This window comes from Gymnoscopelus microlampas (genome assembly GCF_963454915.1).
Source record: "Gymnoscopelus microlampas genome assembly, chromosome: 3".
In the NCBI taxonomy this organism is placed as follows: domain Eukaryota; kingdom Metazoa; phylum Chordata; class Actinopteri; order Myctophiformes; family Myctophidae; genus Gymnoscopelus; species Gymnoscopelus microlampas.
Window position 1 is genome coordinate 52,314,564 of NC_139940.1, and position 23,821 is coordinate 52,338,384.

Below are 23,821 nucleotides of genomic sequence, written 5' to 3' on the forward strand. Positions count from 1 at the left end.
CCGCCACACCCAATTCAAATGCAAGCTTTATTTTTATCATGCCTGATGTGACAGGGCCTGACATGCCTGTGACAGGGATTTCAGGCCGTCACATCAGGCCCCTCTTCCAGCACTGTGTCAGGGCCAGAGGGCCTGATATCCCTGTCACACAGTGCTGTGAGAGGGGTCTGATGTCACAAGCCCTGTCACAGGCCCTGTCAGGCCCGTCACAACGATTTGCTCGCTCACTCACTCACAATTCTGAATGTTTTTATCTTGATTAAATCTTGTATTGTCAGGTGGACTTAAATAAAACACCAAGGTCATGTGACTTGATTTTCGGACTCGCTTTCTTCAGCAAAGAGTAGTGAATGTAGAAGCAACAAGCGGTAAATACTACCATGATACTGACATGATATACTGACTATGATACTGACATGATACTGACCACGATACTGACCATGATACTGACCATGATACTGACATGATACTGACCTGATATACTGACTATGATACTGACATGATACTGACATGATACTGACATGATACTGACCATGATACTGGAATGATACTGACCACCATGATACTGGAATGATGTCACAGGGCTGTGACGGCCTAACATCCCTGTGACAGGGCCTGACATCCTTGTCACAGGGATACACACCATGAGAGCCACACTCTACAGCAGTGGAGAGGAGCTCGACTGCTATCAAGACAGATAATTGTGTAAAAATACATGTAATAAAAGCATTTTATGACACTGCAAGTTTTATTCCACTTTTCAATATTCCACAGCTTTCGTGTATATTCAAATGGTTACACCAATTGACGCAAGCTGTGTCTATCAAAACCTTTTTGTTTTGTTTTATGTGTTTGCTTATAAGTTAAATGTTCTCAAATGCACCTTAAAGTATTTACATTTTATTTCAAGAATTTTACAATAGTTTTATCAGTCAAAACATCAGGAAGCGGTGGTCCAGGACTCGGTCGAGCTCTAGACAAGACAGCTTGGTCTGCAGACACTTTTACAAAGCAGAAATGTCTTAAAACATTATTTAAAAAAACAGAAGGCCAGGGTTTAGTAGACATGAAATGCTTTAATCGTCATGTACAGAGAGGCAAAATGTTAGAACCAGCATTCTATGGCGTGGCGTTTATACGTTTATATTTATTAGAAGCAACAGGACCGAGGATTACATAATACAGTATGTCATGCAAACTAGATAAATAACTCTTTATGTAACTTGTACCCTCTGCTATAAAGTTAATCCTCCACTGGTGATAATGTAGTGCTCTTAGTTTATAAAAGAAAGAGACAAGAAATGTACACGCAGAATGTAAACAGTCAAAGAAATTGCACTTTCTTGGCTTGTTACAGGAAGTTGTACTAAAGGCTACTAAAAACACAGCAGAAAACTGGAACTAACTCACTTATTTACCACTGATTGTCTGACCAATAGAGAGAGAAAAAAACAAACACACTAAAACCGAACAAAACATAAAAAAGTCAAATGACATAATTCTAGAAAGATTCATAATACAATCATAGTCAATGTTTTTTTTGTTTTGTTTTTTAAAGAGAAATATTTGATACAAGCATATTGGTCAGTTACATCATCTGTTAGAAACATCTTAGTAAAATGAAGGGTTTTGATTATTGTATGAATAATATTCCCAATAGTATCACGTAAATGTAGAGTTCTGATATGACAGATTACTGTTGATAGAGAATGTACATTCACATACGATTCCTCTCCGGTTCTATAGCTATGGATTCAACTTAACTAACCTACCTGTACAGAAAAAAAAAAGAAAAAATGACCCCGGCTATTCACAACTTAAAATCTTTAAGGAAGGAAGTCCTTATTTAGTCTTTATGTAGTCCTTGTGTAGTCCTTATCGCGGGAGATATTGCTTTTAAAACGACTGCATGAATTCACTTAGGCGCAATACTGGCCCCTACAAAGACAAAAAAAAGCACTAACGGCATTTCGCATGTTTTAACCACTTAAACCCTTTCGTTTTAGAGAACCACACTTGAGTTACAACTGTACTTTGACCGCTTTCCCCCCTCGTCTACACGACACCGAAATCGCTTTGCAAAAAAAAAAAAAAAGACGATCTACAAGCTCAAAACGCACTTTGAGCTTGTAGATCGACGTTTCCCCCCCACCCAAAATAGTCACGCCGGAGTTCAAGTGTTTTAATGTGGTTTGTCTATGTAGGGCAGAATACAACATGGCACTTCTATAATTAGAGCATTCTGGGTAAAAAGAGAAATTCTAGCTTTAATAGGCTCTAAGCACAGCAGCCATTTTGGAAAGAAATTGGGCCTCGTCCTTACTTCCTTCAAATGTGTTACCAATGTTACTAATGAAGGCTCTGTTCCATTCTGGTCAGGGTGCTGATATCGTGCATGTTGGCTCACTAGAAACACTCCATTTTGGTTCCAAAATGGCCCCTTACGGTGGGGGTGTAACTCTGAGAGTGTACCTTATTTGTACACTCAGAGTTATGGGGGTCCTTGAAAATAAGAGATTTGACAGATTTTGTGCCTTAATTAGTATTATTGGTAACACCTGTGAAGGAAGTGGCCCAATTAATTCCCAATATGGCTGTCGTGCGTAGAGCTTATTCTCAGGACATTCTGATTGTCGATGCTTCCGCCTGACGGGAGCAAAGAACGAGCGAACATTCCTGCCTGCGGGTAAAAACAAACGCACGTGACGCCAACCCCGACATCAAGCGTTTTCCCCCCCGATTCACACTTTCTTTGGCTTGACAGGCTGAGCTCTGAGCCGTCTGGACCCTGAGCATCAAACCAAACCCTCAAAGAGAAAAACTAAACTCTCTGCAACGGACCGGCAGGTTCCACCCGGTTCCAGAACCCGTTGAAAAGAGAGAGTTACGATACTCTTTGATTCCGACCGCCATGTATCACGTAGTGCGCTTCATCAATCAATGTTTGGAACTATGAAGTAGTGTTAGGAACCACGGCAAGCGTCAGTGGTGTAAAGTAGCTAAGTACATTTACTCAAGTACCGTACTTAAGTACACTTTTGAGGAATTTTTACTTTTCCGGAGTATTTCCAATTTTCAGTACTTTTACTTCTACTCCACTACATCAAATATTGTATTTTTACTCCACTACAATTATTTGAAAACTTTAGCTACTAGTTACTTTGCAGATATAAATATATTACATTATAAAACATACATTAACCACTTTAGCCCTATTTTATACCTAGGCTATTTGAAAATAGCCGATCTACAAGCTCACAACGGGTCACATCGCGTTGATTTTATTATTTTCAAACATTGAGTACTTTTACTTTTGGTACTTTAAGTACATTTTGATACCAATACTTTTGTACTTTTACTCAAGTACATTTTGAATTTGAGTACTTCTACATTGCAGTATTGATACTTTTACTTAAGTAAAACATTTGAGTACTTTTTCCACCACTGGCTGGTTGGTTGGTTTTGGCAATAGACAAATGTAAATGTAATATTATCTGAATATTAAATATTATCGTAGAACAGACGTCTTCGTATGATAGTGTCGTAACTCTCTCAATAGCTCTGGATCCCACCTCGTCCCACACACCTGGGGTGGGCGATGCGCTTACGTAACGGCAGGGCCGTCCATGTTGCTTCATCATGTTACATAAATACATCACTTGTTTACAAAAAAGACTCGTGAACCAACGTTAACCCCATATCCCCCACCCCCCACTGTACCCAGCCCACCCATCCACCCTAGAAACAAGAGTGGGGGCGAACATTTTATCCGTACGGTTGAGACACCGTAATAGATATCTGTAGTTAGACAGTTACTCAATCTGCTGTTTCCAAAAATAACCTCTCTAAAAAAAACGTCTCAGTAGAGAATCTATTGCCTTTCGCTGCCAAAATACCTGCTGCTATTTTTATTCCCTGTCTCCATTCATGCAAAACCTCCCTCCTTCACTGTAGGAGACGACCGGAGCTAAAGGCGTCTCCGTGGCCTGAAATGGCTTCCTTCTCCTTGTGTCCTTGAGCCCTTGGCTCCTTCCCTGCGTCGATAAGAAAACACTTTTGAGATTTCTGAAGCTCAGAATGAACCCCGAATGAGGAAGCCAGGGTTTGGTGGGTAAAAAAAAGAAAAAACACACAGGGGGGAGGGGGTACATTTTCTTAACCACTGCCTTATATACTTAACCAAGCCTTATATACTTTGTTGTATGACAAATAGCGGAATTAACAGATCTACAAGATCACGTTGTCACGTGAGCTTGCAGAGCAATTTAAAAAAAAAAAAAAAAATCTTTTGACAAAAGTTTGTGGTGTTGAGTTCCCAGTGGGGGGCTCGGGTTTGACAGCCAGTTCCATTTTGGTACCGGTTGGGGAAAAAAACGGTTCCAACCGGTTGTTTCTTAAAACTGAAGTCCACTCACCATTAAAACATTTTTTTTATGAAATTTATTTCTGTTGTTCTACAACAGTGGTTCTCAAAGTGGGGTCCAGTGACTCTCAGGGTTCTAAATGGACCCTTACAAGTCTGTAACTCTGACAGTGTACAAATGTCAGAGTTAAGGGGGGGTCCTTCAAATGTAAAAGTTTGAGAACCACTGTTCTATGACAACGCTGAAAGAGCATGGTCTTCCGAGTGCACTAAAAGTTTCAATAGGGGATTAGGATTCGGATTCACCAATCGTATTCGCATTTAAAGGTCTTTACACACTGGGAAGTGTGACGAATAAATGTATTTAGCGTCAAACTATTCATATGGTTGCCTCATTCATACAGGCTGACGTTATTATTTGTCTATTATTTAGTCTCATCCACGGTGACAAATTGAGCTCGTTTCGAAAACAAAACAAAACAATTACGTCACTTTCTTGCATTATGTGTGGATCTGCTCATGACTCAAACAACACTTTGAAAAAATATAATTTCGGGCGAATTAATGGCACAAAAAAAAAAAACACACCCGATGTGTAAAGCCTAGTTCAGGCCAAAGATTTGCAATGACACAAAACCATTATAGGCATGACTTACACCTTGTCGTACTACGGTGTCACTTGCCGAAAAACAGTCCTATGAAGCTTGCGAGCTTGTCGGGTCTGCTATTTTTGGCGAGCGCCACCGTCATACGACGGGGGGGAAATCTAAGCATTGGAACGTTGCGCCGACAGATCGCAAGCGGTCCGAATCACCCTTTTTCGATTCTTAGCTTCCATTTCAATACCATCCTTTCTAACCTCAACCCCTCGTTCCCAAGGTTCACGTTTCCCCCTCTTGAGTTCCACAGAAAGTTATCATACCGGAGAATTAAGTCCCTTTTTTTTTTTAAATCTCCGAGCATTTTGTCTCTCTCTTTGCCAGAGAAGGCTTTTAAGGTGCCAGAGTGTCTTGTTTTGTTTGTTTATAGTGTGTCTGTCCACTCAGCAATGCAGTCTTTAGGGTGCTCGTAGGAAGCGGCACTAGTGCAAATTCATTGGTAGCTGGTCTGTTTTACAGTCTCATCGTTTTCGTCTCTTCGTCCGTTTCAACCTCCACTGGACAAGAAAGGAGGCGTTTGTTGGTGAACCTCTGACGCTTCAGAGCAGAAGGCTGAGTTCTCGTCCGTGAACGAGGCCGATACTCCTCTTTCGCGTCGGGTTATGTTCTCTCCTCGTCACGTTTGACATCTTGGTTCTCTGCGGGCAGACAGAGTGTGGGCGGGGGGGTGGGGGGGTGGGGGTGTTGTGTGACATCACTTCCTGTCTTGTCTATCCAATGGCGGGCCTCGACTCATGAGATGTCCCTCCTGAACAGAGAAGAGACGGACTGTCAGTCAAATAAGATCACCCAACCTACATAAATACCATTGCTGTTACTTTTCAGGAACTAGAAAAACACAGACAGAGTTAACCAATTTCACCTGGCCGGGCCTAACCCATTTTGGGTCATGATTATAGGCCAATTTTTTTTAAAGATACATTTGTTTTAAAAATGCAAAAGATTTTTGTGAGATATTGTCATGCGAGCGAGTATAAAATAGGTAATTAATTTATGAAATAAATCAATAAATAAAAGATGCCCAACAATGACAATATGTCATCTCAAGTCAAAGTAGAACTAGAGAGGTATTTATGAATAACTAAACAAAAATGTAGATGGGCGCTGGAGGCATGTTCTTTCCTCCATCAGTGCCCATACCCTAGGTGGGGTTGGTGAAAGGGCCTTTCTGTGTGGAGTTTGCATGTTGTCCCCGTGTTCCCTAGGATAGGTACCCTCACAAAAACATGCAGTAATCCTGGTCTCTATACTGCCTCCCCCTGGTCAGCCAGGGCGCCTGATGGAGGGGAAAGGAACTGGTTGGAATAACGTGGTCCTTCCATGCGCTACGTCCAACCGGGGAACCTCCCCCCCGTCAGGTGATAAGAAGCGGCCCGCTCACTCCTCATGCATTGAAGGAAGCATGAGCTCAGTTCGGGGCTCTACCCAGGCTGGCAGAGGGAGATTACATTACATTATTACATGCTTAGGCAATTGGAACTGGGTGAAAAATGGGTTACAAAATCGTGGAGAAAAAAAAAAAGGAGTTTGATTAGTAACACTAGTAGTGTTGTAGTAATAGTAGTAGTGGTAGAGTAGTAGAAGTAGAAGTAGAAGTGGTAAGAGTACAGCAGTAGCAGCGGTGGTACCTGTCTGAGTGCAGGCTCAGCAGTAGATTGTTCAGTCTTCTCCTCCGCTGTTCTCTGCTGTACACGTCGTCCTCCTCCCCTCCTTCCTCGTCCTCTCCTCTCTTCAGGCTTCTGATGATCTGGTGCGCAAAACAACACTTTCAACCTTTGAACGCGAGCACCACATTGCAACAGGACCTAGATAAGTCTTTCTAGCTAGCTCGCCATCAGAGAGTACCAGCAGCCAGTTAAGGGAGGGTATCGTCGGCGCCCCCCATGAATATCGTTGCAGTCGGGCAGGAACCAGCTAACTCCATTTTTCCGCATTTTCATTTTTTCCCCATAAATCAGTACTATTGAACACCCTTTACGTCTGTGTGTTGATTAAAACAATATTGAACCAATGAAAAGTATTAAAAAGCACTTCTGACAAACCAGCTAACTCCATTGGATCCTCAAACTGTCAGCTAAACCAGCTAACTCCACCAAAGGGGGGTAGAGTTAGCTGGTTTTGCTGACTCCAGGCTCCACCCCCGTTTGACCTCCAACCTCATTGTGAGCTTTGAGGTCCATTCATCATATCAATGAAGAACAAAACCTAATTTCCTGAAAATGAAGAGTCACTGATTTACAGGAACAGAATTTCAAGTCAGCAGAATTAAAGGGATATTTCACTTTCAAAAAAACTTTTGGTCATTTTATCGTCTACTCAGGCTTTTGTGAGCCCCCCAGACAGTTTTTAAGTTGCTCGATTCAGTATTTAGATATTTGATATTCATTTTATCAGACACGCCCCCTTCCTATACAAACCCATTGTAACTTCAAACTCCATTTTAACCATGATAGATTCATCAAAAACACCCGTCCTTGGTTCTGGTGACTCATACCGCCCCCCTAATACGCGAGGGGGCCGTGTTTTTTCAATTACTTTTTTCATTTATTTTTTATATATCTTTTGGAAATTGAAAAAAAAAAAAAAAAAAAAAAATGTATAAAATAAATGAAAACATTAATCAAAAAAACACGGCCCCCTCACGCATTAGGAGGGCAGGATGAGTCACCAAAACCAAGGACGGGTGTTTTTGATGAATCTAACATGGTTTAAATGGAGTTTGAAGTTACAATGGGTTTGTATAGGAAGGGGGCGAGTCTGATAAAAATTAATATCAAACATCTAAATATTGAATAAAGCAACTTAAAAACTGTCTGGGGGGCTCACAAAGGCCCGAGTAGACGATAAAATGACCAAATGTTTTTTTGAAAGTGAAATATCCCTTTAAACTCAAAACTCAAAATTAAATTGTATTGGACTATGATAGATTATGGCAGACTGTAACAGACTACTATAGTCTAAGACAGCTGAGGGAGAGACAGTGTAGGAGAGACAGATCGTAGGACAGCTGAGAGACAGTGTAGGAGAGACAGACAGTAGGACAGCTGTGAGGGAGACAGTGTAGGAGAGACAGGCAGTAGGGCAGCTGAGAGGAAGACAGCAGGGCTGAGGACAGGATTCTTGGGTGGGGGGACAGGTTTTTTGAAAGTGGGCCCCCCCCCCATGCCCCATGCACGCGCGCGGATGAGCGCGTGCGCGAGAAAAAAATACGGTTTTAATTCGGTTATTTATTAATTTCTTATTATTTTATTCGGGTTTTTCTCGGTTTTTGAATTAATTTATTCTTATTTTTTACCTCAAAACATTAAGTCGGGTGTCTGTGCGCGATTTCACGTTGGCCACTTTAGCCACCTCAAGACATTATATCGTCAGTTATGTTCATAACCAGTGGTGGAAAAAGTATTCACATGTTTTACTTAAGTAAAAGTATAAATACTGCAATGTAGAAATACGCCCTTACAAGTAAAAGTCAATTCAAAATGTATTTCAGTAAAGGTACAAAAGTATTGGTATAAAAATGTACTTTGAGTAACAAAAGTAAAAGTACTCCAGTCCTTGTGAGTACTTTTACTCGAAATGTAGCCTTTATAGGGCTGAGATCTACAGCTCACAGAGATCTACAAGCTCTGTGAGCTTGTAGATCTCTGTGAGCTAGATCTGCTATTTTCAAAAGGTTTTTATAATTTGAAAACTTGAAATGGGACATTCTGCATAATGAGTACTTTTACTTTTGATACGAGTGCATTTTATACTTTTGCACTTTTACTTAGGCACGGCGGCCATTTATGCACATTAAACATTCTGTACTCACAATAGATGTCCCTCCAACGTCCAAACATCTCCTAAATTCATCATTTCTACCAAGGACCTCAATGGAAACAAGACCGCAAGGACTTTTTTGGACGGACCTTTTAGACAAAGTGTTTTAACTGTACTTTCTGGCAATAAAATATTCAATCAATCAATCAATACTGTAAGGGCAGGTTTTCGCAAATGTTCGCTTTTTACATAGACTTTACCTGGCAACCCCCCCCCCCCTCTCTCTCTCTCTCTCTCTCTCTCTCTCTCTCTCTCTCTCTCTCGCACACACACACACACACACAGTGTCACAGACATGTTGCGAACGACGCACGCACGCAGCATACACAGTGATTATGGGTAGCTAGCTCAGCTGTGTGATGGAAACATACACCCGACATTTGGTTTCTAAGCTCTGGCCTTTGATTGCCTTTCAATAAAACCACATGCGATAGACATACGTATCACCTACATGTTACTGATTGATTAGAGAAAATTTTATATTTTTGTAATCAGTTCATTATTTCCTGTGTAATCGATGAATAAAACTGACGTGTGTAATTTGTAGATCATTGCATTGCGCGACGCACAAATTGTCTTCTTTAAATAGACTATCATCTTATATAAACACAATTGACACAATGAATTGACACCCTCCCTTCTGCTGATTATAGGAAAATTAGAATCACAGAGAGTTGTTGACAATAATAGCCTAGTAGAGAGAGGTACGTGCTGTGCGCCCTGACCCGTCTCCAGACGTCCATTGCAGCCTGTGTGCTCTACCAAACCAAGTTGGCACTGCGGGTGGTTTTACATTCCGCTATACCAGGGGTCTTCAACAGGGGGTCCTCAGAGTTACCACAGGGGGTCCGTCAAATCTTTGTATGATATATATTGTTTTTACATTAACCACTTCAACCTTAGCATCCCTTTTCTGAGGAGAACTTTAGACAAAAATAGCAGATCTACAAGCTCACAACGGCGTTGTGAGCTTGTAGATCGGCTATTTTTGACAAAGAGTTATAGGTGTAGACTATAGAGGGAAAAAAGAGCAGCAAAAGTTTATCTGAAACACAGTTTTATGCAATACAGAGGGGTCCCTGCTTCATCTCTCTCTCAGCTAGGGGGTCCTTGGCCTGAAAACGTTGAAGACCCCTGCGCTATAGCAATGTTGGGGATATAGCAACACGCGCCCACGGGCACACCTCCATGCGCTAATAATGGAGTCGGCATAATGCAGAGCAGGTACAGCAGGAGTAGAATAGCGTTTAGAGACAGTGCCAGCTCCCGTATCCGTATTTCGCGGCTAATGGGCCGCGGGTGCGGCTTTAGATTTGCCCAGAATAGAGCCGATGGAGTCTTGACCTTTTGACCTGTGTACTGTGCACTGACCTGTGGGTGGGCAGTGAAAGGGGTGCGGGGGTCCTGAGTCTCATGGTGGTGGAGGGACTCCTCCTCTCCCATTGGTTGACCTGCAGGGGTCAGAGGCCATGCACTGTATGTCAGTGACAGTGGTGAATGCGTGTCAGATGACCCCATGACCTGAGACTGTTGTCTGTCGGCTTTGTGTTTATTAAGTTATTAAGTAACCAAAACATTTACAGTGAGACTGCTATCTCTACAGAGACCAGCTTGCAGTTTGAAATGCCCGCCGGCCCCTGGCGGCCCTCCCAGGGGCTCCGACTTTGAAAACCACTACCATAGATCACGTCTCAAGAGCCATATCCATGAAGCTGAAACACTCACAATCATCATATGATGTGTTCCATGATTATTCAAATATAATGAATAAATGAAGCATCAGAACCAGCGTTTGCTCCAGCCTTTTCTTTGGCACACACACACACACACACACACACACACACACACACACACACACACACACACATGGACACACGCACACACACACACACACACACACACACACACACACACACACACACACACACACACACACACACACACACAGACACACGCACACACGCACACACACACACACAGGCTCACTGTGTCTCACACCGAAGCATATTTGTTTGTTTACGGTGTATAATGAAGAAACCCTCTTAGCGGTATAGTGCTAGCCACAGTTGGCTATCTCAGTTAGCATAGGTGGCGCAGAAGTTCCTGCCCACTTCCATGGAGACCAGCGGGTTTGAACGCTCCACAGGGTGTCAGGCTTGGCTGTGCGCTCCAATGAGCGCACTGCGTTGTGTTCACTGCGTTAAAATGTTATTTAGACAGATGCCAGGTTCATTTGTTGACCTGGCATCCTATAGTTTGTATAGTTTCAATTTACAGATTTTTTTTTAAATATATATTATATTGTAGACTTTGGCTATTCAAAAATAGCAGATCTACAAGCTCGTAGCGCGACACCGAGTGCCGCGCTACGAGCTTGTAGATCTGCTATTTTTGAAAAATCGTGAAAATGTGTGCACATCTTTGAATATATATTGTTTAAAGCGAACATTTTTAAATCTATTCTTTGCTTCGGGGGGTCCCTGGAACAAAACATTTTGAGATGGGGGTCGGCGGCCAAATAAATATGATTTTGGGGGTCCTTGACATGAAAAAGTTTGAGCAACACTGATATAGAAACATTTTTCAGAATACTGTTGGGATTTAGAAGACATTTGTAGAATTGGCTTCAGGTCTTAATTAAGTCCCCTCACATCTACAAATGACATGATCCTGCACATAATTCTACACTCATTCAAACTCCTAACTCTGACTGGGGACAGTGGGGAGTCTGGGAGATTGGGGTGGGTTATTGCTAGTCTAATGATCATATATACTGATGTGAAAGAAAATGTTTCTAAATGTTATGTATAGCCTTTGGACGATCAAAATCAGTTGGAAATATTACATTTTTATGTGTCATAATTAAACTTAATGTTGATATGGCACACTGACTATCATGAAAATTAAAACATAGAGGTATGGTTCTTGGTTTACCTATGACCCTGGGTTACTAGTTCTATGCATTTGATGTATTATCTTGTGTTGTCCTTGCTTAATGTAAATCCCTCTGGATTAAGAACGTCTGCCAAATGCCTAAATTGTAAATTGTAATAGTAAATAGTAAATTGAATAGTTGTGTTCACTGGTGGGGAGCCGGTAAGGTGATCTCCGTCATTGCACTAGTGACTCCTACTGGCTGGACACGGCTTAAAGGACGACTTCACCCATTTTCAACTTGTCTTCATATAATTGGTCCTGACTAATGCTTGTGATAAAATGGTACCATTTTCCTACTCTGTCTGTGTCTCGGAGTACTTGCCGCCCAATCAGCATCATAAATTAAGCATAAGGCTAGCATGTATGTTTCTGTTTGAGACACATCCGAGACATACACCCACAAACATGCAGGTACAAAACACACACGCACACGCACACGCACGCACACCTACTAAAACGAAAACTAACACACACACTTGCTTCATGGACCTGACTTGGTGTGTCTGTGGTCTCTCTCCTCTCCTCCGCCGGTAGTCTCTCGCCCCGTCTCTCTCCTCTCTCTCCTGAGCCTCAGTTGTCTGTCCCTCACCAGGGTCCAGTTCCTCACCAGAAACACCCGGCGCTCCACCACGAAGCTCCTGGCAACACACACACACGCACACACACACACACACACGTTTGTATTAATACACTTGTGAGGACATCAACATTTTAGGAAGCAATTTTATGAATACCATTTAAAAAATATTTGGGGCATTCTTAACTGCAAGTCTAAAGCCAAAAAAAAAAAAAAGATTTACAAGCTCACAACGTGTCGCACCGCAACATGTAGTGGGCCTGTAGATCGGCACTATGTATAAATTATAAATGTATTGATTATAATACATTTATAATACAATGTATAAATAGGGTTAGGGTTAGTGTTGGGTTCTCAAACTTTTTCATGTCAAGGACCCCCAAATTGACACTTATAACTAGCCCATGGACCCCCATTTGTAAAGATATGCCAGGGACCCCCATAAGAGAAGATTTTTAGGGCTCTAGCAGTGATTCTCCACCATTTTAATTTAAATTTCAAGGAGTTTGACATGCATTAGGCTCCGGGACCCCAATTTATGTCGTAAAATCAATGTTAATCTAACTCTGAGAGTGTACAAATGGAACCAAATGGACCCGTTAGAGAGTTACAGACCCATAAGGGTCCATTTGGTTCTTAACTATCCATCATTTAGCTGGGGACCCCCTGGAACTCCCTCAAGGACCCCTGGGGGTCCCCGGACCACACTTTGAGAACCAATGGTCTAGCGCATTGAAATGGGGACAGGCTCCCTCGTTCTCGGCTGATACCAAAAATGTGCCTCTAATGAGATGATATCACATTCATTTTGATCATCTCATATTATGTTTTATCTGTACAAGCACTTTGTAACATTGTAAGAAAGGTGCTGTATAAAGTTTATAATTATAATTATTATCATTAAGGATAATACCTGTCACCGCTACTGAGTGGCTCCATGTCGAGGTGAGGGAACATGTCGATGATGTCACTGGGACATTCCTCCTGGAAACACAGCAGTTCTTCACTTTTAACATGAACACTTAATACAATTATGCATTCATTCATTCATCCATCCATACGGGTAACATTAGCCATTTCCTCCTGGGGAAACACGGAGGCGTTCCAAGGCCAGTGTGGAGATATAAACCCCCCCATCTGGTCCTGGGTCTGCCAGGGGGTCTCCTCCAGTGGGACTTGCAGCGAGGACCTCCAAAGGGAGACGCTCGGGAGGCATCCGTACTAGATGCCCGAACCTCCATGGCTGGCTCCTTTCCAAGTGAAGGAGCAGTAGCTCTACTCAGAGTCCCTGGTGGATGACTGAACTCCTCACCCTATCTCTAAGGGATGTATGTAACCGCGATCGTATTATTTCGGTCATGACCCTGCACACTAAGATTGCTCGGTATATTGAGAGCTATGCTTTCTGGCTCAGCTCTCTTTTCATTCATTCATTCATTCATTATGCATTTATTATTTTGAGACAGGAAGTAGGCACCAGCAGGAGTACAGTGATGTTCATCATTCAGATCAGAATGGACACGTTGTCCTCTGTCTTTAGGCTACTCTGACTCACCAGGGGCTGGGGACTGTGATGATGGTGATGATGATGGGGGGATATAGACTTCTCCTTCACCCGAACTGAGAGAGAGAGAGAGAGAGAGAGAGAGAGAGAGAGAGAGAGAGAGAGAGAGAGAGAGAGAGAGCACAGAGCGATGATGTCATCATTAAGTATATATTAAGATAATATAGAAGACCAGTTGGTGTGTGTGTGTGTGTGTGTGTGTGTGTGTGTGTGTGTGTGTGTGTGTGTGTGTGTGTGTGTGTGTGTGTGTGTGTGTGTGTGTGTGTGTGTGTGTGCAGAGCCGCAGGAAGGGTGGTGCGAACGGTGCGGCCGCACCGGGCCCCGCGCTACGGGGGGCCTCGCAAAAAAACGGGAACATTTTTTTTTTAACATGACACCCAACATGACACCCAACTTAATGTTTTGAGGGCAAAAATAACCGCAAATAACCACCCAAAACTCGGATATATCCAACAGAAACCGCAAAAAAATCGCGCTGCGCGCGCGCGCGTGCTCGCCAACTCCGCACCGGGCCCCGCATTTCTCCCAGACGGCTCTGTGTGTGTGTGTGTGTGTGTGTGTGTGTGCGCGTGCGCGTGCGTGTGCGCGTGCGACTTACAGTAAGGTCTCTTCCTCTTCAGAGGAACTGATGGCTGTGTGATGAGCTGCAACACAACACATGGTATCATCAACCACCTAGCATTACGTGAAACACAACAATGTATTAATGTGCGTGGTATAAATGTGTTACTTTATAGTGTTGTCGTGTTGTGTTAGTGTTGTGTTGGATGCGGTCATGTTGTTGTTTTTACCTGGTTGTTTGTCCACAGCCAGAGAATATCATACGGTAACTGGAAGTCAATCTTCTTAAGTCTCAGATACTTTCCTGGGAGAGAGGAAAGGATTTGTGTGAACTAAACATTTAAGATCATATACCGTACGTACATGCTTATAAACTATTTTTGTACGGTGTGCTGTTCTAGAATATACTGTCTATAAATATACTACTATGACTGTGTAGACGGCATCCGGGAGCAGTATGGGTTAGCGCCCCAGCCTGTAAATCCACGGTGAGGCCTTTAGGAGGGCCATTCAAGCAAGCCGCAAGTGGAGCCTGCAGTACCACCACGGCCCAAGAAACCATCACGCCAGAAGGAAATGTTTGAATCTGCTCAAGACAGAGCAGATTCACAGACGCGACCAGCGTTTTCCTATCGGGGACGGGTAGTGGGGGGGCGGGGCGGACAGTACTCCGCGGTGGAAAATAATGCTCAGCGATGGCATTGCCTAAGGGGGCGATAATTTACGATTCGGTACATAACTCGGACGGTACTGAGTAGGCTCAAGCGAACTTCGCAACGTTCAGCACGGCAACTCGCGGTGCTGAACGTGGCTCAAGTTCGCTTGAGACTGTGCCCCTCCGTCGCGGTCAAAAACTATACTTTATCGGCGAAAAAAAGTAGTCCGCGGTTGTTCGAAAAAGTTATATCTTGAGCAGGAGTCGAACCAAGGAGGTGCTGGTTGGGAGTCTAGTGATTAACGAGGCAAGCCAGTGGTGGTGAGATGGGGTATTTGGGCTGTATTAAAATCTGACAACGCCCACTGTTCCCAACTCTTCTAATGTAGAGCGAAAGAAGCCCCGCCCAGTAGGGCCCTACTGGGCGCTAATACCGCTAACCCGATAGGAAAACGCTGTTCGCCTCAGGGGCAAAAATATAATCTCTGCCTCCTGACCATTCCGGCCTGGCAGAGATAAAAGACTAAAGGTTGTATTTTTTTATTTATTTTTTTAAATAAAAGGCACCAAAGAACACAGTTTCATACTGACCCACATGTAGTGGCGCGGGCAGAAGGCTGCATTCATGTTCTTCTGGGCTGTGTTCCTGTTGTTCTGGGGTGGTGTATTCGTGTTGACCTGGGCTGTATTCATGTTGTTGTGGGCTGTAGTCGTGTTGTCCTGGGCTGTGTTCGTGTTGTTCAGGGGTGTATCCCCAGCTGTCTCTGCTGGCCTGCTGGACAGGAGTGCTGGAAGAATGCATTCAACAATGTCAACCGATTGTTTGTTTTGACTGAAGTCTCCGTATTAAGTCATATAAAGCAACGGAAACCATTTGAAACCTTTTTGTCTCCAGCAGGATCACTTAACAACTGTTTACATGCACACTTATAGCCTGATTACTGGGCACGATTGCTGGGGTGCAGTGGCTCAGGAGGTAGAGCGGCAGTTTGGGAACCGGAAGGTTAGCGGTTTGAATCCCAAACTCTTCCTCTGGCTTTGTGTCAAACTGCCTTTGAGCAACAATCCATGAATGCTCCCAATGAGATTGTATGGTTGCCTCTAATACAAGGTTATTACAGTTAACTCAAACTCAAACTAAACTAGAAAAGTGAAAATCGAAATGGCGGAAAATCTTGTCAGGTGGAAATGGGCGTGACCTATATTCTAAGAAATAATAGTCAACAAACAAATGGAGGGAGAGTTTAAGGAATGCTGGTTTAACAGTTTCAGCAGCACATAAAACCCCCATCTCAGTAGCTCTGGTTATCGTCCAGAATTGTAGCTGTTTTTCAAACTAAAAACACCTACTTTCATAAAACTACAGCATATTAAACACATGGCAGGCTGCATAAGGCTGACCTTATAGTACAACGTGATGCAACCAACACAGCTGCAGGTAATAAGATTAATCATGGCTGGGGAGGGGACACACCTAAATTTAACACACCCATTATTTATTTTATTAGCTGCAGCTGTGTAGCTTACTATAGTCTGCCATGTATGATATCTGCTGCAGTTTCTAACCTGAACTGGAAAACAAACTACATTACCTAGGGCCTAGGGCACATGCCCCTTTAAAGGGCATTTCACACCAAGCACTATAACATACTATTATAACTATAAAGATAATAGATATAGTTTAAAAGAATTGTATAAATAATTGTGTGAGTCCTACCACAACTATGACAAAGACAATGGTGAACGATATAGTTATAGTTATCGTTAGTATCGTAGGGATCATCGTATAGCGTCGCTGTCAGGCAGAAACCTCTTATCTCCACGATAGTTTAACTTTTTTTTTTTTTTTTTACTTTTTTTTTTTTTATGTAAATGAATGCCCTACTTGATCATACTACAGCGTCACACAAAAGTATCAAAAGTATAGAAAATACCTTTTCTGTCAAAAACACCATGTGACCCAAGCTACAGCACTACAGACGGGGCTAAATAAAACCATGTAATAATAATAATAATAATAATAATAATCATAATAATAATAATAATAACAATAAATGTGACAATGGTAGTATGTACTCGCATTGGCTCTCAACCGACCCCCCTCTCCACACGCACACACACACTCCCACCCACCCAGCCACACGCACACACACACACACGCACACACACACACACACACACACACACACACACACACACACACACACACACACACACTCCCACCCACCAAGCCACACGCACACGCACACACACACACACACACACACACACACACACACACACACACACACAGCTAGTAGTTCAAACTGTACGCCACAGTCACTCACTCTGTAGTTTTATAGTCATCAGAGTAAAGCCCCGCTAGTAGGAACTTCTTTGTGGGCGGACCCTCAGATCTCTCCTCCTCCTCCTCCTCCTCTTCCTCCTCCTCCTCCTCCTCCCATTGGGCGGCTGCAGTTTGGGGTGAACCCGGCTCAATCTCCGATTGGCTAAAACACAACGGGGGCGCGGCGGCCGCGGCGGCGGTGGTGGTGCAGCTCTCCGGTTGGTCCTCAACGACACTAAAAAAAGAAAGGGATGAAGCGAGATAGAATGATAGAATGGTAGAGAGAAAAAAAAAGAGAGAAAAGGCACTGGTTTAGCACACAGTGCTGAAAACCATGTGTTAAATAGGTTAGATTACAAGTTGGACAGCCACCATGGCAGAGTAGGTTTATTGTACAGACAAACTACTTACAATGAAGGCATTTAGCAGTCGCTCTTGACCCATTAAGACCGGCAAACGCATCTGTGTCATTTTAACATTTCTTTGGCTATTCAAAAATAGCAGATCTACAAGCTCATAGCGCCGCACTATGAGCTTGTATATCTGCTATTTTTTTAAAGAAATCGTGAAAATGTGCTATTTTTTTAAAGAAATCGTGAAAATGTGTGCAAATTTTTGAATGTATATATATTTTTAAAGCGAATATTTTTAAACTCAAATCCTTGCTTCTGGGGGGTCCCTGGAAGTAAACATTTTGAGATGGGGGTCCGCGGGCCAAATACATATCTAAAAATGTTTTCTAAATCCTAACAGTATGTTGCTATATCAGTGGCGCTCCAACTTGTTCATGTCAAGGACCCCCCGAAATGTTATGTATTTGGCCGCGGACCCCCATCTCAAAACATGTTGTTCCAGGGACCCCCCCAGAAGCACAGATCCGAGTTAAAAATGTTTGCTTTAAAAAAACATACATATTCAAAGATTTGCACAAATCTTCAAGATTTTTCAAAAATAGCAGATCTACAGTACAAGCTCATAGCATGGCACTCGTTGTCGCGCTATGAGCTTGTATATCTGCTATTTTTTAATAGCCAAAGTATAAAATAATGGTTATAGGTAAAAAAAAGAAATCTAAAATGTCACAGTATGTGTTCCCGGAATGAATGGGTTAACCAGAGCGACTTACAATAAGCTAGGTCGGGAGGAAACCTCTTATCTCCAACTTGTTGTGTTTTTTCGTAAATGAACACCCTAAAAAGTAACAGTTTCAACGAGGTTTCCAAGCCGACAGAGACGAAATACTATCAAAGTAATGATTAATCTGTACATTGAAACCAGCTGGTAAACAATGAACCTAGCATCTGTCTAAACTGCTGTCTTACATTTTTAACAATGTGGTCAAGAAGAACAAGCCTAAGTAACAAAAAACGTGAGAACAAAATGACTAGGGTCAGGTAAGTCTGCATTAGAAGGACGATATCAGTCACCAGAACAAAGGACGTGTGTTTTTCAATGAGTCTAACATGATTAAAATGGAGCTTGAAGTTACAATGGATTTATATGGAAATATATATATATATATATATCAAATATCTAAATATGTAATCAAATAACGTAAAAGAAAAACTGTCTGGGGTGCAGACAGTAACTAGAGTATGTTGAAATGACCCCAGAAGTGTTTCAAAACAGGGGTCTTCAACGCTTTTCAAGCCAAGGACACCTGAGCTGAGAGAGAGAGAGATGAAGCAGGGACCCCCCACTACATTGTACACAATTGTGTCGCAGGTTTTCATAGATTTCAAAGATAGTTTCATTGACTATCATCAGTGTTGTTTTGTCTATTTCAGACATTTAACCACTTAAACCCTCAATAGTTACTAAACTTGACCTTTGGCCTGTACTTGGTTTGCTCCTTTTTACCTCTACACCAAACCTCTTTGCCGAAAATAGCCGATCTACAAGCTTGAAGATTTTCGGCTAACGTTTCTCAGAATAGGGATACTAGGGTTCAAGTGGTTAAAGGTAGGGTAAGTGATTTTCTTTGGTTAAAATAGGTGTTAAATAGCTCTATACTCTGATAGTGCTCATTGCTATAGAGCAGGGCTTCTCAAACTTGTTTATACCACGACCCCATATTATAACCCATTTATTGTCTGTTTATTAAACAGCTGGAGAGATGAGGAGACTCCTGTTACTGAACAAACACTCTATATCAATGATTACTATCACAATATAGTGCTTTAACCTTTTAACAAAAAACTTTTGTTTTAACCAAAAAAGATCACTTACCCTACTTTTAATGTAAAAGAAAGATCCTATCACACAAAGATTTGGCGGCCCCCCCTGTAGTAACTCTGAGGACCCTCTAGGGGCCCCGGACCCCCTGTTGAAGATCCATATAGGCTCTATGCACAGCAGCCATATTATCACTTCCTTCACAGGTGTTACCAATGATACTAACTCTTTCAGTGCCAGAGTATTTTCATAAAGTACTCCACCAGGGCCAGCAATTTTCGTTTTTTTTTTGTTGTTATTTTGTAATTACATTTTCAAATAGCTTGTCTATATGCAGTTTTAAACTCATACGACAGTTCTACCAGTAGAGAGCGACAAATCGAGACATTGATCACCTCGTTGACTCGCTCGCCCCCTCCCAAACAGGCCGACGTCACATCCGGTCATAAACGGATGTGACGTTTTCGACAATTTCTGATCGTGTTAAAATACGATGTAATACACGACTACGATGACTGATCGTCACCCAGACCAAAGAGAGTATCAGTAGACCTCTCCGTCCCTATTCTAACCGAAAATGACCGCGGGAAAAAAATGAGAACCGGAAACGGAATCTGCGTCATGAAACCGGAACCCAGTGACTCTGAAGGAGTCAGGAAGTGAAAGTGATCATGAAAAATAAACAGAATAGCGCGACCACAGTCAAAAGTAAAAACTCGGATTTCTCGTTCTGGCAGCGAGGGTACTCGGGGAAAACTCGTGGCACTGAGAGAGATAATGAAGGCTCTGTTCCATTTAGTGTAGCACAGTGGTTTCCACGACCCCCATAACTCTGAGAGTGTACAAATGGAACCAAATGGACCCTTACGGGTCCATTTGGTTCCATTTGTACACTCTCAGAGTTACACACCCGTAAGTGGCCATTTGGAAGCCCATGAGGGTCCCTGGACCCCAACTTTAGACCCACTGGTGTAACAGAGTGTTTCCAGTGAGCCAACATGCACAATATCAGCACCCTGACTCTGTTTGACCAGAATGGAACAGAGCCTTCATTAGTATCATTGGTAACACCTGTGAATTTTTTCATACTATGGCTGCTGTGAATAGAGCCTATTCGAAAGTGTTTTTTTCCCACACTAACGCCTACGAGTTCAAATCAGTGCTTACCTCTGACTGCAGGGGGCGGCGGTGTACTTCTGCTTCCGGCCTCTCTTTCTCTTCAGCTGCGAGAGTGACTCACTGTCCTCCCCTCCTCCTCCTCCTCCTCCTGCTCCTCTGTCCTCTCTCCTCTGTCGCTCTCCTCCTCCTCCACCTCCTCTCACCTCCTCCCTGCAGGGGGGCAGGAGGTGGTGGTGGGGGGTGCGGGGGTGTTGGGAGGGCAGGGGGTACTTCCTGGGTCTGCCCGGGCCGCGCTTCTTCACCGCCGCGGCGCCGGCGCCGCCGTCCCACAACAGGGCCGCCGGTACGACTCCTCCCACCGGCCGCCGCCCCCTGGAGGCACCTTGGGTAAGACCGGGGGAGAGAGAGAAAGAGAGAGAGAGAGAGAGAGAGAGAAGGAGAGAGAGTTTTTTGTTTGACATCTTTATTGACAAAAATGCATATCGTTGCTGTCTGGTGGGATAAGGATATGGATAATTCCTTTTAACAGGTCGTTCATGAAAGTCCTTGCGGTCTTGTTTCCAATGAGAACCTGTGAGCAATTAGGGGTTAAGAGTCTTGCTCAGGGACAAATTTCATTTCATCGACACATATGCTGGCCTGGCCTGGAATCGAACCTGGGGCAACCAGGGCCTCTGGCTCCCTAGGCGGGCTCACTAACCACTCAGCTATCAAATGGCCGCCCCTGGAGCTATGGAAACGTTTTATGTCCAAAACTGTTACTTTGGTGAAAATGTGGAAAAGAACGTGTGTTCTAATGCAGTGGTTCTCATTTTAAAAATAAGCTCATGGATTAAAGCAACATTAAATCTCACGACTGAAAATGTCCTAATGTGCGATTTGTGAAACACAATATGAAAAATGAGGATGCTTTAGTAATATTGTTCCAGTCCTGCTGTTCTACAATACTGCCAACCATGTGAAGAAATCACAGATCGAGGCTTTAACCTTTGCTTTTACGTGAAATATCCGAGACGATTAAGATATGATGGAAGATGCTTCCGAACATATTGCTAGTTTGACCACTTCAATTACTCTAATCTTAAAATGACCAAAAATAGCCTTTCTACTAGCTCTCAATGCGTCGCAGACGCATTGAGAGCTTGTAGATCGGCTATTTTTGCTGCACAACATGCTTCCATAGAAGACATGCTGGCTTCCATGGAATCCAAATGATTGAAATCAGTCTTTTCAAATCATTGTGAGCTTGGAGGTCCATTCAGCTGCTCTTATCAATGATGAACAAAACCTCCTAACTCCACTTTTTTTCATTTCCTGAGAAATGAACATTTTGGAGCTAGCTGCTGGTTTCTGCCCGATAGCAGAGATATCTGTAGCTGAACGATGGAAGGGGAGCGCTTGTTCTCCTCACATGCCCCGGCCGCACGGGGCTTCTAAGTACCGCCCATTACATTACATTACAGTCATTTAGCAGACGCTTTTATCCAAAGCGACTTACAATAAGTGCATTCAACATAGGTAGGCAAGAACACTACTAATCACAAAGTTGTCTTAAAGGACAACTTTGTTTTTTTACAACCAATGTTTATGTTTTAGATTGTAATTAAAGTAAATAAAAGATGAGTGTTAAAAATTTTAAATTTACTGCTTTCTATAGTTTTAGCAATTTTCGCGATATTTTTTACAGTGGGCGGGGGCATTCTGTCCGGTGGCGTTTTCTTTAGTATTATGTACAGTAGCTCTTCTAGCCCCCAATAACTCACATCTGGCCATCAAAGACCACAGGACCTTTTTTATTGTGTAAAAAAGGCATATTTAGCCACCGGACAAAATGCCCCCGCCCACTGTAAAAAAAATAGCGCAAAAATTGCTAAAACTATAGAAAGCAGTAAATGAAAAAAAAATTACACTCATCATTTATTTACTTTAATTACAAGCTAAAATATAAACCTTGGTTGTAAAAAAACAAAGTTGTCCTTTAAGTGCATTCTCTTCTAAAACAAGCAACTAAGAGTATACCTAAGCCCCCCGCGCGAAAGCCCCGCTGCGCCGCGGTGTAATGTATTTGACCTGTATTTGTTAAATGAGGTGAGATTAACCTTATAAACCCCACAGGGTTTTCTAAATCTCACCTGGACAACCCAATATTATGCTGTTGTTACAAATGTGTTGCTTTTAAATGTGCAAATGATTAAAACATTTAAAACATTTCTTAAAGAGGTGGTGCCATGGTTTTGCACTGTTTCTGTTTTTCATGTGTCTATGAGGTTGATAGAACTTCATTAAGTCCCCTGGTGGTGTTTTTATGGTGTTTTATGTCTTCTCTGACTATTTTAAGTTTCTACCTGAAGGCTGAAACCTTGAGGGTCAAACGTGCCAATAGAAAAACAGCCCTTTAGTGACATAGTAAAAACATACCCTCCCCCTTGTTATCATAACACAACAAGTGTGGGCATGAGGAGGAGGAGGGACTAGGACAGGTGGGTGGTGCTAAGGTGGTGGAGGAGGTGCTAAGGTGAGAACCAGGTATACTTAATGAACTGGAGGCGTGTCCACATAAAAACATAATTTTAACACTTTCTGTACACTTTTTTGAAAAAAAATGTCCTTCTAGTATAACCATAATACTTGATGATTATGTTTTAGGGGGGGGGGGGGGAATCACTGAAAATCACGGCACCCCGTCTTTAAAAACATATATATTTATGAAAAATTAAAAACATTTTCATAAAAATGTATAAATATATTTTTCAGCAGTTAGAGAAGTGAGGGAGCGCCACTCCCTCGCGCCACCCCTCCACTACACCCCTGCCTAGCGCTATAAAGGATACCTAGCGCTACGGTAAATGTGCAATATATCAGCTACCTACTTTCTTAAACAGATGAGACAAATAGGAAAATCAAATGAGCAAGAGCTAAAACAAATAAGTGTATCGATTAAACAAGATCCAATAAGACAAGAGCTCGTACAAATAATTGACAACAAGTAGGCAAGGCTAAGAGGAAGGGTCAGGGTAGTGTTTCCTGAAGAGGTGGGTTTTCAGCCTGCGGCGAAAGATGGGCCCA

The 23,821-nt window shown here is 42.7% G+C and overlaps 1 protein-coding gene across 1 annotated transcript in view; it reads right to left on the reverse strand.

The window, feature by feature from the left end:
• Positions 1-1,056: 1,056 nt before the first annotated feature.
• The window catches only part of LOC311038862 (uncharacterized protein), a 59,416-nt gene continuing 36,651 nt past the window's right edge, over positions 1,057-23,821 (reverse strand). The window contains exons 12-22 of the mRNA XM_084048478.1: positions 20,804-21,137; positions 17,463-17,696; positions 15,727-15,923; positions 14,711-14,784; positions 14,518-14,563; positions 13,911-13,975; positions 13,269-13,339; positions 12,268-12,416; positions 10,213-10,292; positions 6,651-6,769; positions 1,057-5,770 (exon numbers count right to left, since the gene is read on the reverse strand). Of these exons, the coding sequence (XP_083904604.1) occupies positions 5,755-5,770; positions 6,651-6,769; positions 10,213-10,292; positions 12,268-12,416; positions 13,269-13,339; positions 13,911-13,975; positions 14,518-14,563; positions 14,711-14,784; positions 15,727-15,923; positions 17,463-17,696; positions 20,804-21,137 (1,385 nt within the window). The 3' untranslated portion in view covers positions 1,057-5,754. The remainder of the gene's footprint in view (positions 5,771-6,650; positions 6,770-10,212; positions 10,293-12,267; positions 12,417-13,268; positions 13,340-13,910; positions 13,976-14,517; positions 14,564-14,710; positions 14,785-15,726; positions 15,924-17,462; positions 17,697-20,803; positions 21,138-23,821) is intronic.